Source organism: Girardinichthys multiradiatus, chromosome 4 (genome assembly GCF_021462225.1).
Source record: "Girardinichthys multiradiatus isolate DD_20200921_A chromosome 4, DD_fGirMul_XY1, whole genome shotgun sequence".
Taxonomy (NCBI): Eukaryota; Metazoa; Chordata; class Actinopteri; order Cyprinodontiformes; family Goodeidae; genus Girardinichthys; species Girardinichthys multiradiatus.
This window is the reverse complement of record NC_061797.1, coordinates 41,074,773-41,101,054: the sequence shown is the minus strand read 5'-3', so window position 1 is coordinate 41,101,054 and position 26,282 is coordinate 41,074,773. Positions and strand designations below refer to the sequence as shown.

Genomic DNA, 26,282 nt, shown 5'->3' with positions numbered 1-26,282 from the left:
GCATGAATTAACTCCAGCCAGAACTTTTACATGTAAACAAATGGTCTCTCGCAGAGCAGATATAGATCAAATCATGTGGGATCATCAACTTTTTGCACCATTAATGGGATAATGTAATCATAGCTGTACCTTCATTTTTCAAAAACTGGGAGGACAACTTCAAGAAATGCCCCACAACTATTTATTGTTGCATTGCTGTCTTGATTACTCCAGCGCTATAGACAGAGAAAATCTGAACACACTAAAACACTCAGCTATCTCAATGCTTATGGAGTAATAAAGGCAGGATTTTTTTACAGTAAAATATAAGTGGGAAAAAGAAAACAAAGCAGGTTCCTTCATTCTATAAACTCTTTTACTAACTCTTTAAAACTGCTGGAGGAGGACGCCAGGAGAACGGTTTGTCTTAATTATTCCTTTTCTAAAGAAAAAGATCCAGTACCTCCAGAAAACAAAAAAAGCCTGGTGACTAGCATTACCATCCCCAAAGGTATCACTGGAAAGGTATGGAATATTTATGTTCTTATAAATGTTATATTTGAAGATGTATTGCTCTCAAAGTTTCAGTCTATTTAAAGCTAGCAGCTTTTGGCAAAGTTCAACTTAGTAATATGGCCTAATAATATGACACAGTGACAACTTTGTGTGTGTGTCAACTTCCCCAACAGTGTTTATTTTCACCTATTTTTAATTTTTGGTTGCTTTTTGTGTTTTTATGTAATTACAATTTAAGAACAAGGCCACTGAATTAAATTTTTTTCTTCCACATTTGGGTTTACATTGATAAGATTCATAATTATGAGCCCACATTGGCATTCCAGGACCTTAAACAAAACCCTATATAAAAGCAGAGACATGTTTGGTTGGAGGACTTTTAAAAGCCCAGCAGGTAACAACTCACTCTGGCCCATCAGCACCACCATCTACCTCTTATTGGAACAGGAGATGCTCCTCTCTTATGGTGCGTTCAAACTGAACACGGATTCTGCGAATATTTCGTGTCATTTGTGTGCTTTTGCTTGCTTGACATTCCACGTTGCCAAATGGCAACGCTTCGTCGGCGGCACCACACCGCGCCCTCTGCGCCTCTACATGGTGATAACATGTAAATCGGCCGCTCCTGCCGCAGAATCCGCGTTCGGTGTGAACGCACCATTAGAGTATGAGGAGGGGTAGAAGGCGGAGAAGGACATCAAACGTGACCCTCTTTCCTTTCTGCTGGACAGAACTTTTGATGATACGTTTGACAGGGCCTAAATTATGCCTTTTTTCAGCTTCGACTTTTCTTCAGTAATCAGAAAATGTATAGAAAAAAGCAATGTCCAGGCTGCAAAAGAGATAAAGCTGTGATTTACTAGCAGGAAATGTACATACTGTGTAAAGGCTTTAGGCAGGTGTGAAAAAATTCTGCAAACAAAGAATGCTTTCAGACATCTAGATGATGATTGTTTATTTTTATCAATTTACAAAATGCTAAGTGAGCGAATCCAAACAAAGTCATTAAGAACTATCTTCAGTGTAAAGATGAACAGGAATTACTGGAAGTGATGGTATGGGCCCCACAGAGCCCTGATCTTAACATAATCAAGTGTTTCTGGGATTACATGAAGAGACAGAAGAATGTGAGAAAGCCTACATCCACAGAAGTGGTTAGTTGTGGTTAGTTCTCCAAGATGTTTGAAACAACCTACCAGCCGAGTTCCTTCAAAAACTGTGTTCAAGTGTACCTAGAAGAATTGATGCTGTTTTGAAAGCAAAGAGTGGTCACACCAAATATTGATTTGATTTAGATTTCTCTTTTGTTCATTCACTGCATGGATTGATGTAAATAAATAATTAACACTTCCAGTTTTGAAAGCATTCTTTCATGTTTTCAGTCTTTTCGGTGGACCAAAGATGCGGGACGAGCAGAGATGGTTGGCGAGATGATCTTTCTTTATTGCAGAGAAACTTACAAGTGCTGGTGCTGGCTTAACTGGCGATCCAGAAAACAAAGTTCACAAATCCAGGTTATAGGATTGCAGAAATAAGCTTCACACGTATAAGTCAAACGGTAGCAAAATATGACTAACGACACCACGTGGAACAAAGGACAAGGAGGAACTTAAATACAGACAAAAGGTGGACATGAAACAATAGGGGAGGTAATTAGGGTAAACAGACACAGGTGTGGACGGACAGGCAAAGAGGCTGAGACGCAGGTAAACCTGTTAGGAGTAACAGAAACAAGAGGAGCTAGACGAGGACAAACAATAAACAAACCCACAGAAACCAGAACACAGATCTAAGAACAGAAATACGAAGGACAGAGCAGGAAATAAACTTCAAAATTAAAAACAGGAGAAACCGATCTAAACAGACAATCATCAAACCCATAAGAACACAGAACAACACAGAACCTAGACAAATCAATAAGAAACCCAAAAACACACCTGAAGCATAGAAACTAAAACTACCATCACCAGAAGTAACAGAAAAAACACCTAACTAAATGAACGTAAAACAAACACCAAACCAACACTCCACATCATAACATATTCTTTGTTAACAGCATTTTTTCACACCTGCCGAAAACATTTGCACAGCACTGTATATACATACTGATTTAGTGTAGCTGGTGCTATATTACTAGAAGTTGCACTCACAATTAATTCTACAGCAACACGACCCAGAATAAGGTTTAGATAAAGTTGAAAACATATATTTGCATGCAATGTATGAAAGTACACAAAACCCTTGTTTCCTCACTATCTGATATTAAATCATATTAAACTTGTCCTATTTTTGGTCAGGTAGGATTACCAAAGTTATTCCTATTTGATAATTGCCTGAATAATGATAGGGAAGTTTTAGGGAATTTACTACTTTCTTCACATTCAGACGTTTACATACACTAAGATTGCTATCCCTTCAAATAATTGATAAAAATGCCCAGATGATGATGTCATGGCTTACTAAGCTTTTGATAGGTTAACTCACCACAGCTGAGTGAGCTGGAGCCACACCTGTGGATGTATTTTAAGATTACACCTCAAACACATATTATTTCCTTGTATCACATTTTGGAAGAAGAAATCAGGCAAGCTATCAGAATTGTGATCCTCCACAAGTCTGGTTAAACTTCTCAGATTCCTGAAGTTGCCAAGTTCATCTGTTCAGTCTAATGTAAAAACCATGGGGATGTCTAGCAATCAAGGAGACAGGCGTATGTGTGTGTTTTGTTGAGAAATGTACATATCAACCCCAAAAAAGTGAAAGACTTTATGAAGATCCTGACTGAAGCTGGTAAAAGAGAAAAAAAGTTATTATTCCAAAAGCAACATGAAAAAGCCAGATAACAGTTTGCCAAGGTAACTTCAAGAAGAAAGAACACTAAGTGGAAATATTGAAGCAACATCTCAAGACATCAACCAGTAAGATAAACTTGAGAACAAAAGGGTTTTCTAAATGTAACGTAGCCCCTAGCAAACCATCAAATTAGTTACAAAGTGCCTTAAGGACAACAAAGTTAATATTTTTTAGTGGCCATTATGTAGCCCTGATCTCAGTCACATGGCAAAATTGTGGGCAGAGCTGAAAGTGTGTGTGTGAGCAAGGCAGCCTTAAAAAACCAGACTAAGGGATTGAAATTCTAGCAAACCACTGTAGAAGGCTTGTGGAAGGATACCCAAAGCATTTGCCCCAAATCTTGGATTTTAATAGATAATTTTAATAAGTAATAAGGAAATATATGAAAACTTCTGAAGCTGAAGAAAAGTGAAAAAAATCCCATACAAGATTGTCAAACTTGATTTATAAATAAACCAACACAGATCCGCTGCTGTGGCAACAAGAAATAGCTTCTCAGCTTTAACTGAATTTCTCTGACTAACCGAAAAACAAACACACAATCCTATTAACGAGCAAACAGGCTGTTACGAAAATAAAAAAGAAAAAATCACCCACCAGATGTGCATGTATTGCACGAAACTGGCACATCTTTAACGCAAACTGAATGCTACCTGCATATAGCCAACAGAGAAACCACAACAAAGTAGGTTTGTGTTTTCACAAAAATCTCTTAGGTTGGAATAGTAATACAAACTTAATCCATGATTTTTTCCTTTTGTTTTTTTAAACCGTTTCCTGTTTTGCAGAGTAGCGCTCAGAATTGTTGTCTGAGTGCCAAGAAAAAGCCCAACAGATTCGAGTCACAGACATCCAAAGAGTGAGCCTGAACCTGAACCATGCCTGAACCTGAGCGACCCTGGCCCAGGCACACATATTTTGGGCACATGCCCCAGGAAAATGGGTGAGTCATTGGCTATTAGAGTGGTAATACTATATTATATACTGTGTATATTGGAAAATAATAAGATTAAACGTAGCATTACCTCACATTTTTAAAGTGTATAGAGCCATAGAGTATTACAGATATTTCAAATACTTTTTATTTCAAATACTGCTGCTCAAAGGCACACATAATTAGCACTTTTGATACATATGCTCCCAGAAATTGCATGGCAGCTGGTGTCTCAAAGTTGCCTTTATGTGTGAGCTTGTGCATGGTTGTTTGTCACTCTATTAGCCTCTGTTTGCATGTATGCAAATGCAAAAAGATTGGAATACTATTTACATTTTAGGACTGAATGTCACTAAAGACTGTCCTGGTCATCGGGCACCTACAGCACCACAACTACATACAGCTAGTATAGGTAGAAAATTTGCAAATCATTCACCTCTGGTTCAAAATCTTGCTCAGGTTTTTCTCACAACATTAAATGAAAACACAAAGCCCTTAATTCAAGTGTGTATACAATAAACTCTTTATTTCTATATTGTGAATATTTTAGACTTTTTCATAGACAGTTGTCACTCACGTTCAATCGGACATTGGTATTGTATAGAACAGTTCTGTAAACATGGTCCAGGAGATCCAGGGTGTATTTGATCACATTCATTAGACAGAGTAGCCCAGGGTACACTGAAGAATATCTTTTTTTCTAAATAGTTTCTCTCAGGTATATATCAAACAACATATTAGGACTATGGACAGTTACATTTAAAATACTTTACTTTCACATTTTGTTATAAACAATTTGATAAATACAAGATTAGATATAACAAAAGAATATATTTATATATCTATGTATTCCTATATACTCCACATTTATTTGCTTTTTTGTGTGGCTTAATTCTTTTTCAGTTAGAGTATTTTCTTATCAACTTTAAACTCAACTTCACCCCAGTAGCAAAAAAATGCAAAACAAATTAAACAAGATCACCTCTAAAAGACAATGTCGGCACTTTAATCATGATGAAGAATACAAAAGTTCATACGTGTTTCAAATAAAAAGATAAGAGTTGCTGCTATGCAGTTACCATAAAATCTAATATACAGTACACTGAAAGAGGCATTTTTAGGTTTTCAGTCCTCTGCTGTACTTTTCACCAAAGCCAACTGTTAAAGGATAAAAAAGTAGAAATAATACACATACACTCTGGTTTTTTCTCTGTCACTCTCTATCTCTACTCTCTCTCATTGTTCTTTTGGAGAATAAGCCACACATGTTCCTTACATCTGCACACAAAAGAATAATAAAAAGACAGTTACAGTATATAATACAAAACTCAGTGATACAAAACTCATTAAAAGCAATGCAATTTGTTTTGGTTAATTTAAGTTATCAGCTAGGCACTGATGAAGTCCCAGCTTAGTATTCCAGAAAAAAGGCTGGGTAATAAGACTGTTTTCAGTTCCCAATAATCCATAAAGCCTGCAATGGTTCTTTAAAGTCTTTGGTCTAGTGCATCTATCATTCCCTTTTTCATTCTAAAATGTAACAAATAAACATTTTATCTGCCCGGTTTCTTTTTTCCTTTGCTAATTATATGAAATTTTATCCAGTCCTTGATGTCAATGTCAAACAGCTAAGTCAAAACCAAGAGGTTACTATGAACTAACTGTTATGATTTCTGTTATGATTTCTGTGGGTTCCTGAGTTAACAAAGTTGACTCTTTGTTTGTGGACAGACTGTAGAAAACATGGAGTGTCTCACTTAATAAGGCACTGACAGAGATAAGCCTCTGTGCTAACAGAATGAAAGGAACAAAACTCTTTATCACTATAGTGAATTAGCAGTAAATGACCAGACACCTCATCAAACAGAACGTTTTGGTTCCCTATGGAGTAATACAAAGGGAGGATTAGATTTGTTGATGTCAAACTGATTTGTGCAATTTCTGAGAAGTAATAGTGAGATATAAATCTGTGCGTAACCATAGTGAAAGCCATGATTAATTGGGACTAACCATCAATTCCATATGATTTTCCTTGTAGAGGTAACAGTTAATTTTCCCAGTGGGTACCCCTACTTTGAAACCTGTAGGGATATAACTCTTTCAGAATGTTAACAGGCTTAACCCTGAAATCAAAGTGAAGCCTTTGAAGGCATTGTGTGGTAAATACTAAGGGAGAAGAAAAAAGCTGCTGAGAGAAACTGGAGCCGACTGCTTTCCTTTTTGAGTCCAACCACTGGTGGCACACAGGAAATCCAAATGATGGATGATGGAGCTCTGGGTATTTCTGATCAAATGGCCAGCCAGTGTCTGAGCTAGAAAACAGATCAAAGGTTTTATTGGATTTGTGACATAATGTTATGTTGTTTTCTGTTTCATCGTTGCTTTTTTTCTTGTTTGCATGCAACCTGTGGCTACGACATCTTTAGTAATTCTGAATGTAACCCAGTCTGTTTTTGTGTTATTTAAAGCTGATCTTAAAAAGACCCATCTGCAAATTTATTATAGCAATCGTAAGATCCCACCACACTAGATTAAGACTCTCCTATGGTATCCAAAATTTCCAAGACAGTTCGAACACAACTGGCTCACCACCAATTTGTAATTTTAGTGTGAAGGCAAACATGATCCTACAGTGCTCAGTGCACATGTTTTTCCCACTGATTTCCTGGGTGTCTTAGTACAATTATATCACATCTGGTATTACATATGCACTGGGATGTGTAGAATTTTACTATGAATATTGGAGCTTTATTAGCGAATATATTTGGAATTTAAATTGCTGCAAGGAGAACTCGCAACTTTCCGTAAGTGTCCAAGCAACAAATCTACACATAAGTTTGTATCAATGAGGAATGCAGTCCATGCTGATATCTATCTGCAAGGAACCTGAGCATATAATGTTTTTATTGTGTTAAAAATGTTTTTCGCAGTGCGTGGATTCTTCACTGACACTTCTGGGTGAGCTACTTGTTGTTGCAAGGCCCCAGGAACCTAATTAGGATACTTGGGGAACTCCCAGTCAAATGTTGTGATGAGCTCTGTTGTTTTTTTCATTAAGTGTGGCCACTCCTACCTCAAATTCTCTGAAGACCAAGTCTCACAAGAGAGTGCTTCGCACCCTTCATAATAAGGTACTACTGCTGGTGATATGTTCTTCCAAACTGCACCCAGGACCCAGATATGCTTTCAAAATTATGATTAACAACCATGATCTTACAATGGAAGTTTTGTGCATCCTAAAAAGAGTTGGGGAAATTCTCATGTTCTATCATGTTTAATGGTTACTCCAATGCTTTCTTAATGCACCCAGGAGGCCTCTCCAGGATTCTTTCTGGCTTATTTTTAATGCTGTTCTGGAGCCTTCATCTAGTGTGAAGGGGCCATTACCTAATAATCAAACTTTGACATTTCAAAAATGTTAACCAAACTTTTTAGAGGTCAATTTATGAATAGCAAAATGATTTCAAATCCAAGCCTCCTAAACCATTTGTGCTACTTGAGTTCTACAAATGGATGAGAAAGTTGTTCTTACTTTGAATTGCCGCACATTTCCACTGGCCACCATATGATGCTCATGTTCTGGAGTGATGCAGTAGGCTATCTTCTGCAAAACAGGTGATAAGAAAACATAATTTCCAATCCTAAAGAATGGTATGCTGTATATTTGAGAAGTGTAAATGTTTGGATGACAGAACCAAGAGGGAATAAAATTTTGTGGGACATATTTAGAAAAAAACTTTTCTAACAAAAGCTTCAGCCCAAACCTAACTAGCAGTGGTGTTACATTTTAGTAAGAACATATTTTTCTCCTGAAAACATGATAAACCTCTTACTAACCAGAAATAGCAATGTAGTAATTGGAACAGAGTGAGGATGATACTGGAAGGTTGGCGAGGATAAAACATCTCTTCTGTGGTTTGATGATTGTGACCACAAATTCTCAGTCCTTTGAAGAAACATACTGTATATTTCCTCAAGCTATATTCATGTGCTTACGCCAGGCATAACAACTTTCCTGAGATCTCTTCCCATCCCTGATTATTTGTCAAAACGTTAAAGTTAACATTTGAGTATTCAAATACCTGCTGTTTTTTTATATATATTCAGTTACTGTACTTCTCCCTCTTTATAATGTTATAAACATGCTTGCATACAGACCTCCTTGAAAGTTCCAGGTACACTGAAGAATTTATAGATGGCGTAAAAGGGAACAAACAGCATGGAGGACATTGCTACTCCCCAGCCCACAAGGTTGGCCCAGTAAGGGAAGGTGTAGTCATCATACTTCAGGCCTCCTGATGTCAACGTACTGGCTATTACGACAAACTATAAAAATAAATGCAAAAGAAGAACAAAAAGAAAAAGTTGTGGAAAATTGAATTATATCACTGATTCCTGTTGTGCAATTCTCTAGTTGCCTTGCACATGTTAACACCTTTGATCAGGGCAATGTTTTTAATGACTCAGGTGTTGGTGCACACAGTGCTGTGCAAATTCATTTGGCATTTTCATCTATATTGAGTGACATTTATACAAACTGAACTCTAATTCAGCACAGAAATCATCACTGAATGTCAGTTTAAAAAGATTATGGTCATTAATATAACCATATTTACCAGGCTTTATTTCTGAAAAATGTATATCAAAATGTCTTCAGTGTCATTAGATATGTTGAAAGATGCTAACTTAACATTGAAGTTCTTAAAATAGGTTAGGTTGTGAAAATAGTCCGTCACTGTGTCATGCTCTTTGTTTTGAAAGCGGGTCCATAAATGTCAATGCCTTAATACTTAGTACTCTAGCAAGCTGAAGTATTCTCTCAGTTAGAGTCAAAGGTCACAGTAAACTATTTTGAGGTGGGGCAATAAGTGCTTCAAGCACTTATTGTAAAACAGATAAAATTATGGAAAGCAGAATCTTGGTAAGCATGCAGGAGTTTGTAGTTTCGGGGTCTCTGAAGTTTACACAGAGCAGCTACGAAGGACTTTACAGCCGTATACTGAGTCAGGAGACAGTTACAGACCAAAAACGTTTTTTAATAAATGAACTTGCATTGATATATTCAGTGGAGGGTGTAGAAACCAGTTGTATTAATGGAAGAGCATGGCTGTCCACGCCTACAGCTAGATTATTGCAGATAGAGAAATATATTTCCTTGATGCGTCATTGGGTCTCAAACAATCACACTGACCTATCAGCAAAGACCTCAACTCAATGTGTACCGATGGTCAAACCACCTCCACATGTGTCAGGTTTGGCTACTGATGATTGATAAATGAGGATTTTTGACGCATGTGTCCTTCATCATATTACATTAATTCAGTCTCCTTCAGTGGATATTCAGTGCTGATTATTATATGGATTTAAGTCAAATCATCCCTTCAGTGCTGAAAATGAGGCAATAAAAGCTATCATTGTAGATTGCATTTTTTCATTGTCATTGTGAGTTTTGGTTTTGATAATAATCTGGGAAAGAAAGTTTTATGCTTATTTATTTCTCTTACCAGCAGAAAAGCTGGACTGACAAATTTCCAGCACAGCCTCCAGTAAAGCCCTGGCTTGAAGCCCATCATTCGCTCAATATCTTCACTAAAGCGGTCCACACCTGCAGAGAGCATGAAAGGTTAAACTGGTACAGCGCAGGGTGCAGTTCGACACAAGCAATATGTTGTCATGATAAAGTTACTTCATGTGTTTTTGTTCTAAGGGAATGCATTTAACTTGAAACAGAAAATCATAAGCAGGCGATTTGTTTGCTCAATTATTTCTTTAAGATTAAAATGATGTTACCTATATGTTATACTTTTATGTTATACTCTGCCTGCCATAGGAACCTTATTTCCTAGTAAGGAGTTATTATTTTTATCTCTCATTTGAATTTCATAAGGCCAGAGAAATTTTAATTCAAGACTTTTCTTTAATACTGAATTCTTCCTTACCATAAAACCATGACACTCCAATGGCCTCAATCAGCACACCAAAGAGTATGGAGGTCCCTGCTGCATACTTATCTAACAATGTCAGAACATAGATCCCACCCTACAGAAGAAGACACAAAAGAAAATGCATGACTCGGAGTGTTTAAGTGCAGCTCAATTAATTGTCATAAAAAAGTTAATTTATTTCTGGTATTCAGTTTGAAAAGGGAAACTCATTTAGATTTATTGTACACAGGGTGATATATTTTAATGATTTACTTCTGTGAATTTTGATGATTATTGGCTTGCAGGTTTCTCAGAACATTACAGTTTTACATAAGCCTGATAAAACAGATTTTTAACACATCAATATCAGCCCACTGAAATGTCCATGTACTGTAGGATAGATGCACCCAGTACTTGGTTAAAGCTCCTTTTGCATGAATTACTGCACAGTTGGTCTTGTCAAGGAGGTGATCAGCGCTTCTGAGGGGTTAAAAAGGCCCAGGTTGCTTTAGTTGTGTTCTTAAGCTGATTTGAATTGTTGGATCTTGTACCTGTTCTCTTCCTCTTGACAACTGACACTTCACTATCAGGAGAGTTTGCTGGAAAATCAAGCACAGCACCATGGTCATGAAAGCAGCTACTGGTACTTTTGGCAGTGTGGGCAGGTGCCAAGACCTCCTCAAAAATGAGTTCTCCATAAAGCCTTAAAAATATCCTGGCTTTACTTTGATCTGAACAAACAAACGTGTACCACCTTCACCTATGTGAGAGGCTATCTGATATCATCTTTTACAGCAATGACTCTAGTCGCAATCCACATCTTGTGAGACCGGCAATGTGAGCTAGGTGAGCTTCTGGTGGAGAATGTCTGGACTGAAGTCCAGAAACATGATCCTGGCGTATGTCCCTGGGTGGTCGTGGTGGTGCAGGATGAAGTGTAGTCCCAAACTGACTGCATAATCTGCTGACTGTTTGCCCGGGAAGCAAACTGTAGAGGTTCAGCTACTTTAACACTAGTCGCTCAACGGATTTCATGACCATAGACGTCAGGTCGACAGGTCTGTTGTCATTTAATTCTGTGATAGTGCGTTTCTTGGGGACTGGGATGGTGGTGAAGTGTTTTAAGCACGAGGGAACCTCATACAACTCCAGAGACTTGTTGAATATCTGAGAGAAGATGGGGGCCAGTAGCTCAGCACAGGCACAAGTGGAAGACATTGTCAGGTCATGGAGCTTTGTTGGTCCTCTGATGCTGAAACAGCCTATTCACATCTTTCTCTGAGATCTTGAATCCAGGCAGCGGCTCTGAGGAGAGAAGGGTTGATGATGCAAGAAGAGCTTTTGTGCCAGAGTTAGATGAGGACTAGTTGGTTGGAGATGTGAACGACTGCTTTCCAAACCTGCAGTATAAGCAGTTAAGGTGGCCTGCCAGATGATGATCCTGCTCAGAGTAGGGGGATGGGTTCCTGCAGGCAGTAATGTTTTTTAGAGTATTCCAAACTGCAGCTGGGTTGTTAGTGGAGAAGCTGTTTTTTAGATTCTCGCTGTAGCTTCTCTTAGATGCTCAATCTCCTTGGTCAGTTTGTTCCTGGCCTGCTTAAACAGGGCCCGGTGCTCACTGCTATAAGCCTCTTCTATGTCCCTATGTAGCTTATTGTATATGCAAAAATTCTTGGTGTGCACATATATGCAACTGTGGTCCAGTGTGTTTTCATCCCTGGTGGGGCACTTAGTATGCTGTCTGTATTTTGGTTAGATGAAAAAAATCATCCAAAACAAATGAGGAGAACTCCCTTGGTGAATAAAAAGGCCTACAGTTTATGAAATGTGACTCCATGTGAGGGTCTTCTGTAATGCCGTGACATCTGTACACCAACTTGAGTTTATGTGAAAACAATTTCCATCTCCTGTCTTTATCCCCAAAAGCTCTGCACTACAGTCCGCTTGAAACAGCTGAAAACACGGCATCAGAAGTCTGCTCACCAAGGCAGGTTTTGTTAAAACAGAGGGTGGCAGATCTGTGGAAGTCTGAGTTTATAAAGATGAGAAGCAGCAGTTAGTCCATTGTTAGCCAAAGAGTAGACATTATCCTGGTGGATTGAGGGCAAGGGTGTGCGGAGTCCTCGTTGCTGAAGCTTCAGTAGCATACCTGCCTGTTTACCTCATCTACATCTCAGATGAATATCATCGAGAGATACTGTGCCACCAACCAAGATCTCAGTGAAGGTGGGGCTGTTGAAAAATTAAGAAGAAATGCCTAGAGAAGATTGTCTGATGCCTAGGAGTTCCTGTCTAGTCAAAGTGACTACAGAATGGTGGAAGAGCAGAGTAAAACACACAAAACCATGCAAAGTACTAGAGAGTAAAGTCTCATTTGTAGTGCCACTTTGATCTTAACCTAAATTTGTCCATGGCAATCCAACTAAATATGGAGTTTATGTTCAGTTCAGATCTTTAATATTTGTCAGGGGGAATTTAGGTTTACAGCAGTGGCTAGGACAACATGAAGACAATGCACACAACAACAAAATATAACATACCTTGGAAGGTACTCCAAGGTAAAAATGTCAAACATGTCCATGTCAAACAATGATCATTTCAACATGTGGATATATTCTGTAACCAACTGAGCTTTTATCATCTTTAATTTGATCATCTCAATCTTAGAATTTTTTAACAAGGAATTGCAGGCAAAATTTGTATTTTCCTATTCTAATATTTATATTGATCTAATAAACAAACCTCATGAAAGACCATGAAATAATCTCCAAAAAAGTATGTATCTAAGTTTTGCATGCCAGAAAACTGTACTGTTTCTTTCGGGCTGCTAAATTAATTGGGATGGTAGAGAAAGCTGATTGTTGACTTCCTGGATGTAGCTTAATTGAAAACAATATGCGATGAGAGTGTGATACAGTCGTTCATCTGACTGTTTTCTCATGAAGATGTAAAATCATGAAACTTGATTCAAGGGCAGTTAAAACACACTCTTTCAAAACAACAGCAGAGCTTCAATGGTATTATTAATTTAAAACATTTCACACTATTATGGCAATTGTTGTTTTAATTAAGTTGATAAATAAACTTTTAAAAAGGATTGTAAATATTGATACTGACATTAGTAATGCAAAACAGGGCAACGAGGAAGGTTCCAAAAACCGTTGCAAAGGTGAAGAGCTTTCTGTTTCTCTTGAGGATCTTGAAGTCATCTGTCAAGCCTGTAATAACCGCCTCCATGCCGCCCATCTGGAGGAAACAGACAGACACAGACATGACATACGTTTCTAAAACTCGAAGTGTTCTAAAATAGATAATTTTCATTTCTTATTTGATTAGTAAGGGTAAACATCATATGAATTTATCAAAACAAGTTTCTATCCATCTCATGGCTAGCTCTTACATGTGCTAAGACGTTGTTAGGTTTCTGTCACTTTGAAGAATTGATACATGAATAAAATATTACATAAGTGTTTGTGCTGTAGTTCTAAAATATAAAGCTGAAATGTTGGTGTACACAGTGGGAAAATCTGTTTTTGGCATTGATATTAGCAGATCACTGTACTTATTTGACCTAGGAAGCACGTTACTATACAGCTGCATGGTAATGTTTATATTGATATCTTTCCTATTACATGGTAAAAAAAAAAAAAGAAAAACATCGAAATCACCCAAACTTAAATTGTTCCCTGGTAAAATTGACATTAGATGGCAAACAGACCTGTTATTCAGATGACTGTCACCACAATATACAATTGCACACTATCATGCCCTCCATGAGCGGACCTTAGAGGTAAGGGTTCTCAAACCTTTAAACCTAGGGTTAGGGTTAGGGTTATATATATATATATATTTATATATATATATATATATATATAATTAAAAATTTTCCTATTTTACTGCTGTTTGGTTTTCTTTTTTTCATAGATGATGAATTTCATTGCAACTGTGTTCTGAATGTAAAAACTGGAGGAAAAAAGAAATGGAAAAAAATGGAAAAAGAAGAGTTTTATAATAGCTGAGATTCTGACAGTGCCATAATAATTTGTCTAAATGCAATGCAATTAATTCACCATGATGAGTTGAGAGGCTGTAATCCAATCTTTTGAGAAAACATTAGGAAGCATTTCTTGACTATTGACCTGGAACTAGTTTAACCCTAGGATGAATAGTTTCACAAACACAGCATGTTTGGAAGTGTTTTGCAAATGTAAAACAAAAGAAAAAGAAAAAAAAAGACACCACTTGATTGTGCAAATGTATTCACCCTGAAAGTCAATATTTCCAGCTATTACAGCTGTGAGTGGAATTTGGTATGTCTTTGTAGTTTAAAAACATCTAACCAATGCAGGTTTTGCCCATTTTTAAAACTTTGCTTCAAATGTTATGCTGAAAGCTGAAATTCTGGCCCACTTTAAGGCTTTTATTAAAAATCCTGTCAACACTATGTTTCTCTAAAGTTGTGTTTTAGAATAACTATCTCAGGTTTGGCTTTCCCATAAATGTTAACAGTACATTTCTGGGGACCTATACAGTGTGTATTACAGCTAAGCAAAGGAATCAAGGAGGAGAGACTTTACATCTAGAAGACAACAAAAAGCTGATCCAAATAAAAGTTTCATATATTCCATCTTGGAACAATCTGGTGAGATGAAACTCTACAGTATTTCTCGTACTCGTACTCGTCATCTTCCGCTTTATCCGGGACCGGGTCGCAGGGGCAGCAGACTCAGCAGAGACACCCAGACATCCCTCTCCCCAGACACCTCCTCCAGCTCCTCCGGGGGGAGCCCAAGGCGTTTCCAGCCCAGTCGAGAGACATAGTCCCTCCAGCGTGTCCTGGGTCGTCCCCTGGGCCTCCTCCCGGTGGGACATGCCTGGAACACCTCCTGAGGAAGGCGTCCAGGAGGCATCCGGTATAGATGCCCGAGCCACCTCAACTGGCTCCTCTCGATGTGGAGGAGCAGCGGCTCTACTCCGAGCCCCTCCCGGATAGCCGAGCTCCTCACCCTATATCTAAGGGAGTGCCCGGCCACCCTACGGAGGAAGCTCATTTCAGCCGCTTGTATCCGGGATCTCGTTCTTTCTGTCATGACCCAAAGTTCATGGCCATAGGTGAGGGTAGGAACGTAGACCGACCGGTAAATCGAGAGCTTCGCTTTTCGGCTCAGCTCTCTCTTCACCACAACGGATGGCCAGTATTTCTCTTCGAAGTTAAATTTGTCTTGCAAAGGGATATTAAGTTGCTGTCAGTATGTCTTTAAAAGAGCATTGCAGAAACCTCTTCTAATTTTCTGTTGTTTATGTGGAGACATTTTTGGTTGAATGCGGTGAAAAGTTTTGTACCTTTTCCCATTTTGACAGTCTTTTTACATGTTTAATAATAATAATGGATTATTTTGGGTTAAAATAAATCTAATTATTGGAAATATTATAAAACATTCAGTTTACTAAAGCACACAACAGTATAATTAAGTCTGCCCTGACATCTTGGAATAAAATCTTTAACTGATCTAGTTGTCACTGTATAATTCATGTCCTGCTTTACTTGCCTTGTCTGTTAAATAGTTTTAACCTGTGTTGTGGTTAAAGGTACTCACCGAGCTATCAATGCCCAAAGTTAGCAACATGATGAAAAACACAATGGCCCAAAATGTTGAGCCAGGCAGTGTTGCAATTGCCTCTGGGTAGATGATAAACACCAAACCTGCCCCTGTAAGTAGAAAAATACTTGGTCCTTGATACATTAAAATATATTCATACATCAAGCAATAGGATGAAAATTAATTTTCATTTAAATTGGTATTTAGAAGTAATGTAAATCAAAATATTGCATGTGTTTTACTTACCTTCTGTTGCTACATCTTGCACTCTCACATTATGTTTTTTAGCCATGTATCCAAGCACAGAGAAGATGGCAAACCCTGAGAAGAAACTGGTGACGCAGTTCACAGTGCTGGTCAAGAGAGCATCCCTAGGTTAAAAAAAAGTAATGATGACAAGTTACATAGAAACATACATATTTTAAAGGTTTTTCATGTTTAAAGTTCTAAAGTTTAGCTAATGGATCGATAAGACACTTATGTGTACATCCATTTGGGTACTTCAACTGAAGATTTTTTGAATGTGTTTAAAATATAGTATAAAAAAAAAAAAAAAAAAAGGAAATTTAAAACTGGGCCATATGTTTACTTGACATGTTTCAAATGTTTTATGAGTTTATCTTCTGGTAAATACTTTAGATTAACTCAAACTAAAGCTCCTGGTTTGGTTGCTTGATGTTTAATTAGAGAGCCGTTCTGTGACCACTGACAGAATGAATAAGGTCTCGGTGACCTCGGCCACCTCCTGGGTTTAAGGAGCAGAAGTCTCTGAATGAGCAATTTCCTTCCATTTGACTTCCTTTTCACTTTCCTTTTGTTCCTATTTTTATAGGCTGTTAACACTTTTAAGATGTTTTTACTGAACACTGCTGTCCTGGCTGGTTATTCAGGTCATTAGACAAGTACATAAAATGAATCAGGAAAATCTTTAGTAGACAAGACAAAAGTACATGAAACTTGCCTTTTAAATATGTTGATTTAATATTTTAATTTATTTTAGACAAATAGAGTAAATATTTAAACACACTAATGCAAAAATGATATTGCGTGATTTTATTTTCTAAATATTTCACATAGATTTGATTGTTCTTAATGAAATTGCACAGGATACATCACATCAAAGATCAAAAGAAAGATTTGAAAAGATTTATCATCAAGGTTGATGACATAACGATATTAGGCTGGGAAGGATTTGAACATTGTGATGATCAGCCAAAGCTGAAAAACTGTGTTATCACTTTGTTCATTGCAGTTTTGTGCTTCTATGGATTCATTTATATGTTTCTTCAACTTTCCAAACCATTGTTTATGTACTAGGGAAGAAACTGGTTTCAATTTCTATGTTAGTAAACTGAGAAATATTATGTAGTTAGTCTTACCATTTGGAAATTAAATTTTTATTAGAACTTTATTTGGTTACTACATTTTTAAAAAGTATGTTAATCACAAAGTGCTAAATATAGATCTATTTTGGACTTTTCAACTGTGAAAGGAAGACTTTTTGAAGATGATGTTGTCTTTGTTCCAAGCAGACTGACAATACAAGAGTAGTTTCCTAAGTAACATTCTGGATCACATAGATCTCCAGAATGGTCTGGTGTGTCTGTTTCACTTGGTACCCGTTTTTCAGATGTCTTGGGCTACCTGGATTGAAGCTGAAGGCCTGTTTATACTCAGTAAGCCAGCAAAATTAATAACTGCCTAAAACAGTTTAACAAGCATCTATTTTACAGTGTCAATACAGCTGAATAACAGAACCACAACTTCCAAAAGCCTTCGCAACAAGAGCCTTATATCATGTTCTGAACTTTAAACTGCATATATTCAAAAACCTATTAAAACATCTTATAGTATCCTCTCAGCTTATAAAAGAAAACAACTTGAATTCTGGATGCAGTGACAGATACAATGTGACAGAGACAAACACACATGGATAATCTCTAGTAGTAATGAAAACAAAATTGTAATTTGATATTTCTTACTGTATTGCACCCTTTAACCGGAGGTGAGGTACCACTAAAATCCACGTTACATTGAGCAAATTCAACAAATATTTTTAGCCATGCACTAACTAGTTTTCTGTACCTGTATTTCATGTTCTTCCAGTCTGTTCCTTTACAACTAGTTCAACATTATTTGCGTGTTTTCAACCTCCAGCAATACTTGCTTGGGCAACAGTATCTGTCCTTAACAGCACCCCTACAGTCTATTAATGGAGGAAAAGAGAAGCTCACAACATTGCGTCTGCTGTGATCTGAAGGACAGCAAAATTCCAAAATGAGATGCAGCCTTTGGCTATTATCTGGCAACCCTTCTTTGTACTCTATCTTACCTCAAACGCTTGGACAGTGGACTAAGTTGGAAAAATTTGCATCACCTATGTCTTGTTATCCAGTAACAATATGAAAAGGGCTGGCTGTTTAGAAAAGGCAGGATGTTGCTGTGGGCTTGTATGGGATTATCAGAAATTCACTGTGAAACCCCTTACCTGTAGCAGTTGTTGTTAAATTTGTTATAGCTGGAAAATGCAATGAGGACACCAAATCCTGCTCCCAGTGAGTAGAAAATTTGGGTAGCAGCATCAATCCACACCTATAGGTCAAATAAGGTAGTTTTTGTTACTTTTTCCTTCTAAGACGTAAGAAACACACATGTAATTAGTATTATTTATATACATTTTTCAAAAAAAATTACAATATACAATTTCTTATTCATTTTTATGTCCGTAGTTTCAACCAGCTGCATTGTGTTCTTTTGTTTCACAAAGAAACTTATTATTCTGGCTTGCATATCAATTATGTTTAAAGATAATGTCAATAATAAGCCAAAAATAGTTTAAACTAACTTAAAAATGTCTGTTTCAATGATGAATCTTGTAATTAGTTTTTGTCCTCTCTTTGCTCGTATGTTTTTAACCACTCTCTCTGACCTCTAAGTTGTTGAGTCGGTTGAAATCAATGTTGAGGTATGCTTTGATCCCCTCCATGGACCCTGGTAGAGTTATGCCTCTGATGAGCAACACAAAGAGGACGATATACGGCATAGTTGCTGTGATGTACACAACCTAAAAAATATGCACAGAACAAATTAAATATAGGTCACCCAATGCACCATCTCCTCAAAACAAAAAATAAAAAAAACATTCTACAAGAAAATAGCCAATGGCTCTTCCCTTTTCTCAAATTTTAAACACTTGAAATTATGTAAGCAGCTTGATATGCAACAGAAATCATTGTAATAACTGTTCCTAAGTTCAGTGTTTGTTAAAAAAATGGTTTTACCCTCATTAACTGTGTGCTCACTTGATGTAGAAAACTCTTTATTTTTAGCATCATGTGTCCTGCGGGAATATTTATTTTTAATGGCAATAAATACTGCCTTTGATAATGTATGCTGGACAGTGGACGGCTACACCACTTCTTAGATAATATAAGGAATTCTTTAGATCATACAAACCAACATGATTTTGTTTATGACAATCTCCATTGTAAGGCTTCTGAATCCAGTTGGACATATCAGCAGCCTGGCAGCTAACAGCCTTTTGTTCAGATGGTCAAGCAGTGGGTCTGCTACTGCAAAACCTAAACCCTTGTGCTGTGGTAAACGTCAGATTTAAATCCCAGTGGAATAATGAAAGCAGTGGAGACTACCAATACCTAAGGCCAGGAACAGAGTTGGTTACCATAGAAACTGAACACAGATTGGTGTACGGACATTACTGTTGACAAAGGAGTTGGACTATTTTGTTAAGCAAGTGTCCCTACTTCTTAGCTGTCCAGAGATGTAACAAGTATCCTCCCGACAAGACATAAGCACTTTCTTGTCATTATATATTTTTGGTATATGGAAAATGACAATAAGGTACATTTTAATACTTATCCTGTTTAAGGCTGTTGCTACAGATTTAAACTGCTTCGGGTCTTAAAGCAGTATAAAGGCTTGTTGATGCATAATCTAGACATACCAAAGATTATGTTGGAAGCACTTTGCAGCGATCCAGCAGAGTCTGAAAAACACTTGCTATTGATTTTCCAGTATTCAGCTCTATTGAAATGCTTTAATTATGGACCATAACAGAATTTATGCAACTTAAATTGTAATTTAATGTCAAAGCTCTGTTTATAAGTAGCATTCAGAATGTTTAACACTCCTAGAGATGACTGTAGCTCAGTGGGAAGAGTAGTTGTCTTGCAATCTCAAAGTTGTGTAGCTTACTTCTACTACATGCCGATGTGCCGCTGAGTAAGGCCCCTTTAAGTTGTCTACCTATCTGTGTATTGGTGTATCAATGTGCGCACGTTTGTGAGTGTGATTGGGCGAATATGGCAATTAGCTTAGGAAGAGTAAGGCTAAGAAACTTTATAGTTGTTGCAGGGAGCTCGTACCTTCCCTGAAGACTTGACACCTTTCCACAAGCTGAAGTAAAGGATGAAGACCACCACCACTAAGCACAGAGTTAACTCCCAGCGAGGCAAGCCCAGGTCCTGGATACCTCTACTTTCATGGAGATGCAACACAGCCCTTCTGCATAGGAGAGACAAGTCCAAAAATACACTGTAATGATATTCAGAAGGCATTGTTAGTTTTGATACACCATTGTTTATACCTGCTGTTGGTTTTTCATTACATCATCTGGACAAGACTCAAAATGTGCAGTTTATTGTTTATGATTTATTGCCACAGGAATATTGTCTGATTATGAACATTTAGGACCATGAAAAAAACTGAACTTTTTTATTAATTGCATCTGTTCAAACCGGCAAAAGGACATATTTAAAAAAATAATCTCTTTAAATGTTCTATTAACCTACAGTGGAATCAACTTAAAGGTATAGCTAAGTGGATTTCTACCGTTTTGTAAGTGTCTTACCTGCAGTCTCAGATCTCAGTTTGTAGAAACAGATACAGAGTTTGATCTGCACAGTGAGCTAGCTGACAGTCAGACTGGGGCCAGTTCCTAAGTGAATTTCAATTTCAGCCATACTCAAACAACCCATATCACCAAAAATTAATGGCGACTCATGCCAAATTTCTGAACATTGAAATTGCTGTCACTTTTGCATGACTGTTATTTAAAATAAATGTCATACTTATTTACAATGTAGATTATTTTGCAGTCTAGTAGTTGTCTTTGTGAGATGTGTTTCAACGCCTTGCAGATTCACTGCTAATCTACTGCTAATATCAAACATTCTGCAGCCAGTGCTGTCAGGTCAAGGGTCTTCTAAACACTCAACTTCTTCATGATACAAAAAAAAAGGAAATACAAATAATGGCTCTTTTTCTCAATCTAAATATTGCTTCCTTTTGCAATCTCATCTCGCAGTCCCTGCTGCAAAGTAACTATGCTGGAATAAGAGTAAATGCGTGTATTTTACAATAATTTACCATGTGAATTTAGACAAGCAAAGAGTATACTGTAAAGCATTATAACCATTTGTCTATCCTTCGCAATCTCTTCTTATATTACAGATTTCAAGGGGACTACAATAGAAAATTATCATAAGACCTTCTGCTCTGAAGATCTTTGTTTTGCATCCTACATTTTGTTCTAAAAGAAAGCTTGTATTGCCTTTGCAAGAAGAAAAACTAAATCTGACACCTGGCACTAATCAAGCTAGAAGGTATGTAAGATTTATCAGGTTTATCTGTTGCCTAAATTGGGTGGATGTCCAGCTGAGACTTTTTTTCAACAGGTGACATAACATTAGTGTTTACAGACACTGGTTTTAGGCTGTCATTCTGTAATTTATGGTTTTAGGGCTTTTTTAAGGTGAACATGAAAGTACTGCAGTTGTTTTTTGCAGTTTCTTATTTCTGTTTGACGAATTAAGTTTCTTCATTTTGACCCCATAATTCTGCAACTAAATTTAGAGGTTTTTTTAGGAAGACATTTAGAAATAGTCAGTCAGTCTGACTGACTGACATTTTGAAATAATAGCCTAGAGCAATGGATTTTGAGCCTGGTCCTCAGTACCCACAGTCCTTCATATTTTAGATGAGTCTCACCTACAGCACACCTAAATAAAATGATTGCATTACCTCTTTAGTTGCCATCCAGTGCTGCAAAAGCCTGTTAATCACCCATTTCTTTAAGTTAGGTGTGTGGCAGCAGGGAAACACCTAAAACATGCAAGAGTGGGTCTTGAGGAGCATGATTGAAAACCACTGGCCTAGAGCACAGAGACTAACTCATAGAATCTCACCACATACCTACCGAAATACCAAAAAATCACCAGTTTTCAGTTTAGTGATTTTTGTGTGAAATCAGGTGTTATATTAAAGAGTTCATGATGGCAAGGCTACATGGACTGTTGGTGCTGAAGAACGTAGGTCCTTGAGCACAGGAATGTTTAAAACTACTGGTCCAATAGTTGGATGATTGGTGACCCCAAAATTTTGCTTTTTGCTGCAGTTCTCTCGAATTCTGCATGGTGGCATGGTAAACATTGGTTGTTGTTTAGCCTTGTGGCCACTGACTTAAAGAAATTGTCTTTTTTTGTCCTTGCAATAACTGCTAATGACACACATGTGAATAATTAAACCTGAGGTTAGTCAAGGGATAAAGAAAAAAATGTTCAACTGTTACTCTTGTCTTAAATTGTGACCAACATGGAATAAATTACTGATACACATAAGGGATTGTGACCATTACTTAATCTTTGGAAATCCCCTCAAATATGTCATGTTCCCATACAAAGTAATCTATTACTATTTTTTAGAAACTGTTCCACCTAGAAACATTCAGTCTGACAGAAAATGACAGTTGGAGGTAGCAGCAATTTTGTCCTCTGTAATTTTCTTAAAAATAATTATTTCTTTGAATACATTATTTGAAATTAAAGGTTGGGTTTTCTTTAATATTTTAATGTAAGATTTAGCATCTACAAAAATATAAATTTATTTTAAGGCTATTTTTACATGTTGAAAAGGGCTGCCAATGAATGTGGACAACATTTCTATTTAGGCTCAACCGATTTGGATAAGATCAACAGCTTTCCTACACAACAACCGACACAAAATACATGTGACATAATTCCTCTGGGTTTAAAAGATATTCAACAGTTTACTCTAGGAAATGATCAATTTAATGCTTTATAGTCCTTGGGGAGGCAGACAACAGCATGCAGACATCAGTTTATTTAGTGGAAAAAAACTGTTGACTATTCTCTGATCTGAGGGCGTCATGTTAGCGTTGTGATGTAATGTCCCGAAGGCCCTCTCGCCCATTTGATAGCATTGATAATGCACTTCTAGCAAATGCAGACTATAACATCAAACTGGTTCCCTTTGGCCCTTTTACTCTAAACACATTTAGTCTTATCATCACTCAGAAAGACTGTTGTCCTGCCATTCTAACACCGGGGCCCCATTTCAGAAACCAGGGATAACAAGCTCAGAGTAGAAGGCACACACCGAGTAGACCTCCTCAACACTATCATACCCAAGGTTTCCACTTTCAGAACACGGGGTAACACTTGGGTTACTCAACTCTAAATCAAAGTCGCCCAGAGATAAGCACTAGTGTGAGTAAATAAGAAGCCCTTATCAATTAAAGGCAGATAACATGATTCACCATGGCAATGGCAGGAAATAAGAAGGAAACCTAATGATGATATATGGAGAATTTCAGCACATATTTAAAAAGAAAAGCAATACTGTTGCTGCAAAATATCGCGACTTAGTGTGACAGAGACCAAGTCAATGTGTGGGTGTGATTTGATGGAGAATTAAAGATGAATCTTCGACACTATTCAACATCCCCCAGACTACAGGCTATAAGAGCCAGTCAGGAAAAATAATAAGGCTGTATAGAAAAGGAGAATAAAACCCAGGATAAATGAAATTTAGTTTTGTGCATACCCTGTTGTTATCAACAAGGCATACTTAGATTAATTACATTAGTGATGTAGCTTAGTCAGGTGTCATTGATGACAGCATCAATGGAAAAACTGTGCAATATAATAAAAAACATAAAAATAAAACCTAAATATTTTATTTAGTGAAGGAGCAGTGAGTGTAACTGCCATGTTTGCAGCCAATTAAGGCTGGAAACCCAGAAATGTATGAATAGATAATCCTTGCCATCTCAAAATGTGAAACAGATTAATTTACTGCTTTCAATGGTACGTTCAATTCTGTGAAATTCTTCTTTTATTACTTGCCCACAGTTTTTCAGATTGCAAAGCTACCCATAAATGTCCAAGGGCTCCTGTTTTAAATAAAATATACCTAAACCTAAACTATTTGTGTTTGATGATAATAAAATAAAGCACAATTTCTGTACAACCTCCATCAGGTATCGGACCCTAGTGTCCCGTGTGACAGGTAAGGACACAAACCTTTATGCGTACAGCACAAATGCCTTTGAATTATTTTCTGTGCCACTCAAGAACTGAGAATATTATTGAGATAAATTGACTGTGGCAAAAAATGGTAATGCTCGAAAATATATTAATCTAGAAAATAACAAGACATCTAATCAGGGTTTAATCACCCTCTTCTGACATAGATTTCATTTCTGCAAGGTTTCTTGAGCCAGATCTCAGCGAAAATGTAGGACAGACTCAGGGTTAGATGAATAAACCCTGCTACCGAACAGGGTTGGCTCAAGGAGTAAGTTGCGAAGGTAACTTGACTCAGCTACCTAGCTTTCTGAAACCAAAAACTCAGGGTATGCACATACGTACCTCAGAACTGAGTTTTCACTAACCCTCTTAAATGTGGCCCTACTGTTACCATCAGTTGATCTTGGTCTATTTACGGCAGGCACTCTGCTGCAAGCTGTCTTAATGTTGGTCACAACGTAACAAATGGGGCTTGCATTGATAAATAAATAAAAAGCATTGGGAAAAAAATATTGGGGTTTTATCCTGGAGCAGCTCTGGATGGCTGGTTCATTTGGCCTGGGTGAACCCCTTTTTAATGTTGGTTTTTTTTTTTGGCCCCGTCTCTGGATGGGGTCATTCGGGTATGGGCAGTGCCCAGCCCTTGTCTGGACTTAGGCCCCCTATCAAATTTGGGGCCTATTTTCCCCCTCGTCACAATCCCTACCAGTAGCTGGTTCCTCTGACTGCTGACTACTGGTTCTCAGTGCTTGGGGCTGAGTGCAAGGATGTGTGCCTGCTCTCTCCCAGTGGCTGCTTGGTGACTTCTGGGCCCCTGGCCTCTGCTGGGGGTTGGTGTGCCCCTGGGGTTGGGAGTTCAGATACAGGTGTTTACGATACACAGATATACAGATATACTCTATATTGAACTGTGGTTGCCACTAAATGCATCTTGTATTAAGTAGTATTGCGTACTTTTCATTGACATTGCGTTTGTTGTTTGTCCCAGTAGTTTTCTCTCTTTCTGCAGGTGTAGAAGCAGACTTCTAAGGTGTTATCTTGTATTGTTTTATCCTTCTTTCTGTCTTCTACACTTGTCTCCTTCCCTCCCTTTTACCTTTTTGCCCATCTCTTCCTTTCTTTCTTCTTTTTTTCTCTTTTGTGTCTGTCTCCATGTCCATTGGATTTGAAATAATCCAAAAGCAATTTCTAACAAAGTTTTTTTATTTATTATAATTGTTGTTTTTTATCATGAGTAGCATCATAGTGAAAACCTTAATGCTCCACGTGTGAAGGTAAATCTGTTGGGCTTCATCTGGGCATAAAGGCTACGTTCACACTGCAGGTCCTAATGCTGAAATCTGTTTTTTCAGAAATCAGATTTTTTTTTTTTTTGTCGTTCACATTAGTTTGAAAATATTGCAGCTCCAAACTGAGCTGCACACGCATAAGAACAATACGAGCCTCGTCAAGAGCAGTACAACAGTAAACACAGAGAAATAGGTGTTATGGTTTAAGTGCACAACAGAAGCCATTTATTGTCAGCGGGTGCTGTGTGGGACACATGTAAACAAAAGGAGAGTAAAACTCTTTATTGTTCCGTTTTAGGGAGATTTGACTGCCAATTCAGCACAACAAACTGGATGGAGAGACACAGCCACCAATGGTAGGGCAGGGATGTTAACAACTTTACAGTGACCGAGTTTATTCAGAACTTTATCATGTCAAGGGCAGCTTTTAATCATATATGTCAGCGCTTCTTCTCTCAACTCCACAGGCAGAAGACTTGATGCAATCCAGTGTATTGATCATCACATGCTCGTTAACCTCAATAGCAAGTCCTCTGTTTGAATGGTTGTATACGAATTTTGCAAAATAAACTACATCCTCGTCCAGACAGTTCCTATGAGCCTTTCAATAAGCCTTGAATTAAGTTTTATCTCTGTTTATTAACGAGCACTAATATCTCACTGTCTTTCCACTGTGCAGTACTATTCTAGACCCCTGTCTGTTTTGCTAACTGCTACCATTTCCTGCTGGCGGCGCAAAACTGTGACAAATGCAATGGAAAATGACGTCAAAGTCACATCAAATCTGCCTTGGGCGTTCCCACTGGAGTCACTTTCCAAACGATCAGATGCGAGTTGGA

General features: G+C 37.6%; 1 protein-coding gene and 1 long non-coding RNA gene across 3 annotated transcripts in view; one reads left to right on the top strand and one right to left on the bottom strand.

Moving 5' to 3' along the window:
• The first annotated feature begins 3,988 nt into the window (after positions 1-3,988).
• Positions 3,989-26,282, top strand: LOC124867376. The gene is made up of 3 exons (XR_007038034.1): positions 3,989-4,033; positions 4,137-4,291; positions 25,742-26,282. It is a non-coding gene; the product is annotated as an uncharacterized LOC124867376 (long non-coding RNA).
• Positions 4,782-26,282, bottom strand: part of slc6a2 (solute carrier family 6 member 2) — a 28,659-nt gene continuing 7,158 nt past the window's right edge. For both annotated transcript variants that reach the window (XM_047363790.1, XM_047363791.1), the window contains 11 exons: positions 20,192-20,330; positions 18,736-18,870; positions 18,295-18,398; positions 16,053-16,177; positions 15,804-15,916; positions 13,324-13,452; positions 10,222-10,321; positions 9,787-9,887; positions 8,441-8,608; positions 7,815-7,886; positions 4,782-6,594 (listed from right to left, as the gene is read on the bottom strand). In XM_047363790.1, coding sequence (XP_047219746.1) covers positions 6,571-6,594; positions 7,815-7,886; positions 8,441-8,608; positions 9,787-9,887; positions 10,222-10,321; positions 13,324-13,452; positions 15,804-15,916; positions 16,053-16,177; positions 18,295-18,398; positions 18,736-18,870; positions 20,192-20,330 — 1,210 coding nt within the window. In that variant the 3' untranslated portion in view covers positions 4,782-6,570. The remainder of the gene's footprint in view (positions 6,595-7,814; positions 7,887-8,440; positions 8,609-9,786; positions 9,888-10,221; positions 10,322-13,323; positions 13,453-15,803; positions 15,917-16,052; positions 16,178-18,294; positions 18,399-18,735; positions 18,871-20,191; positions 20,331-26,282) is intronic.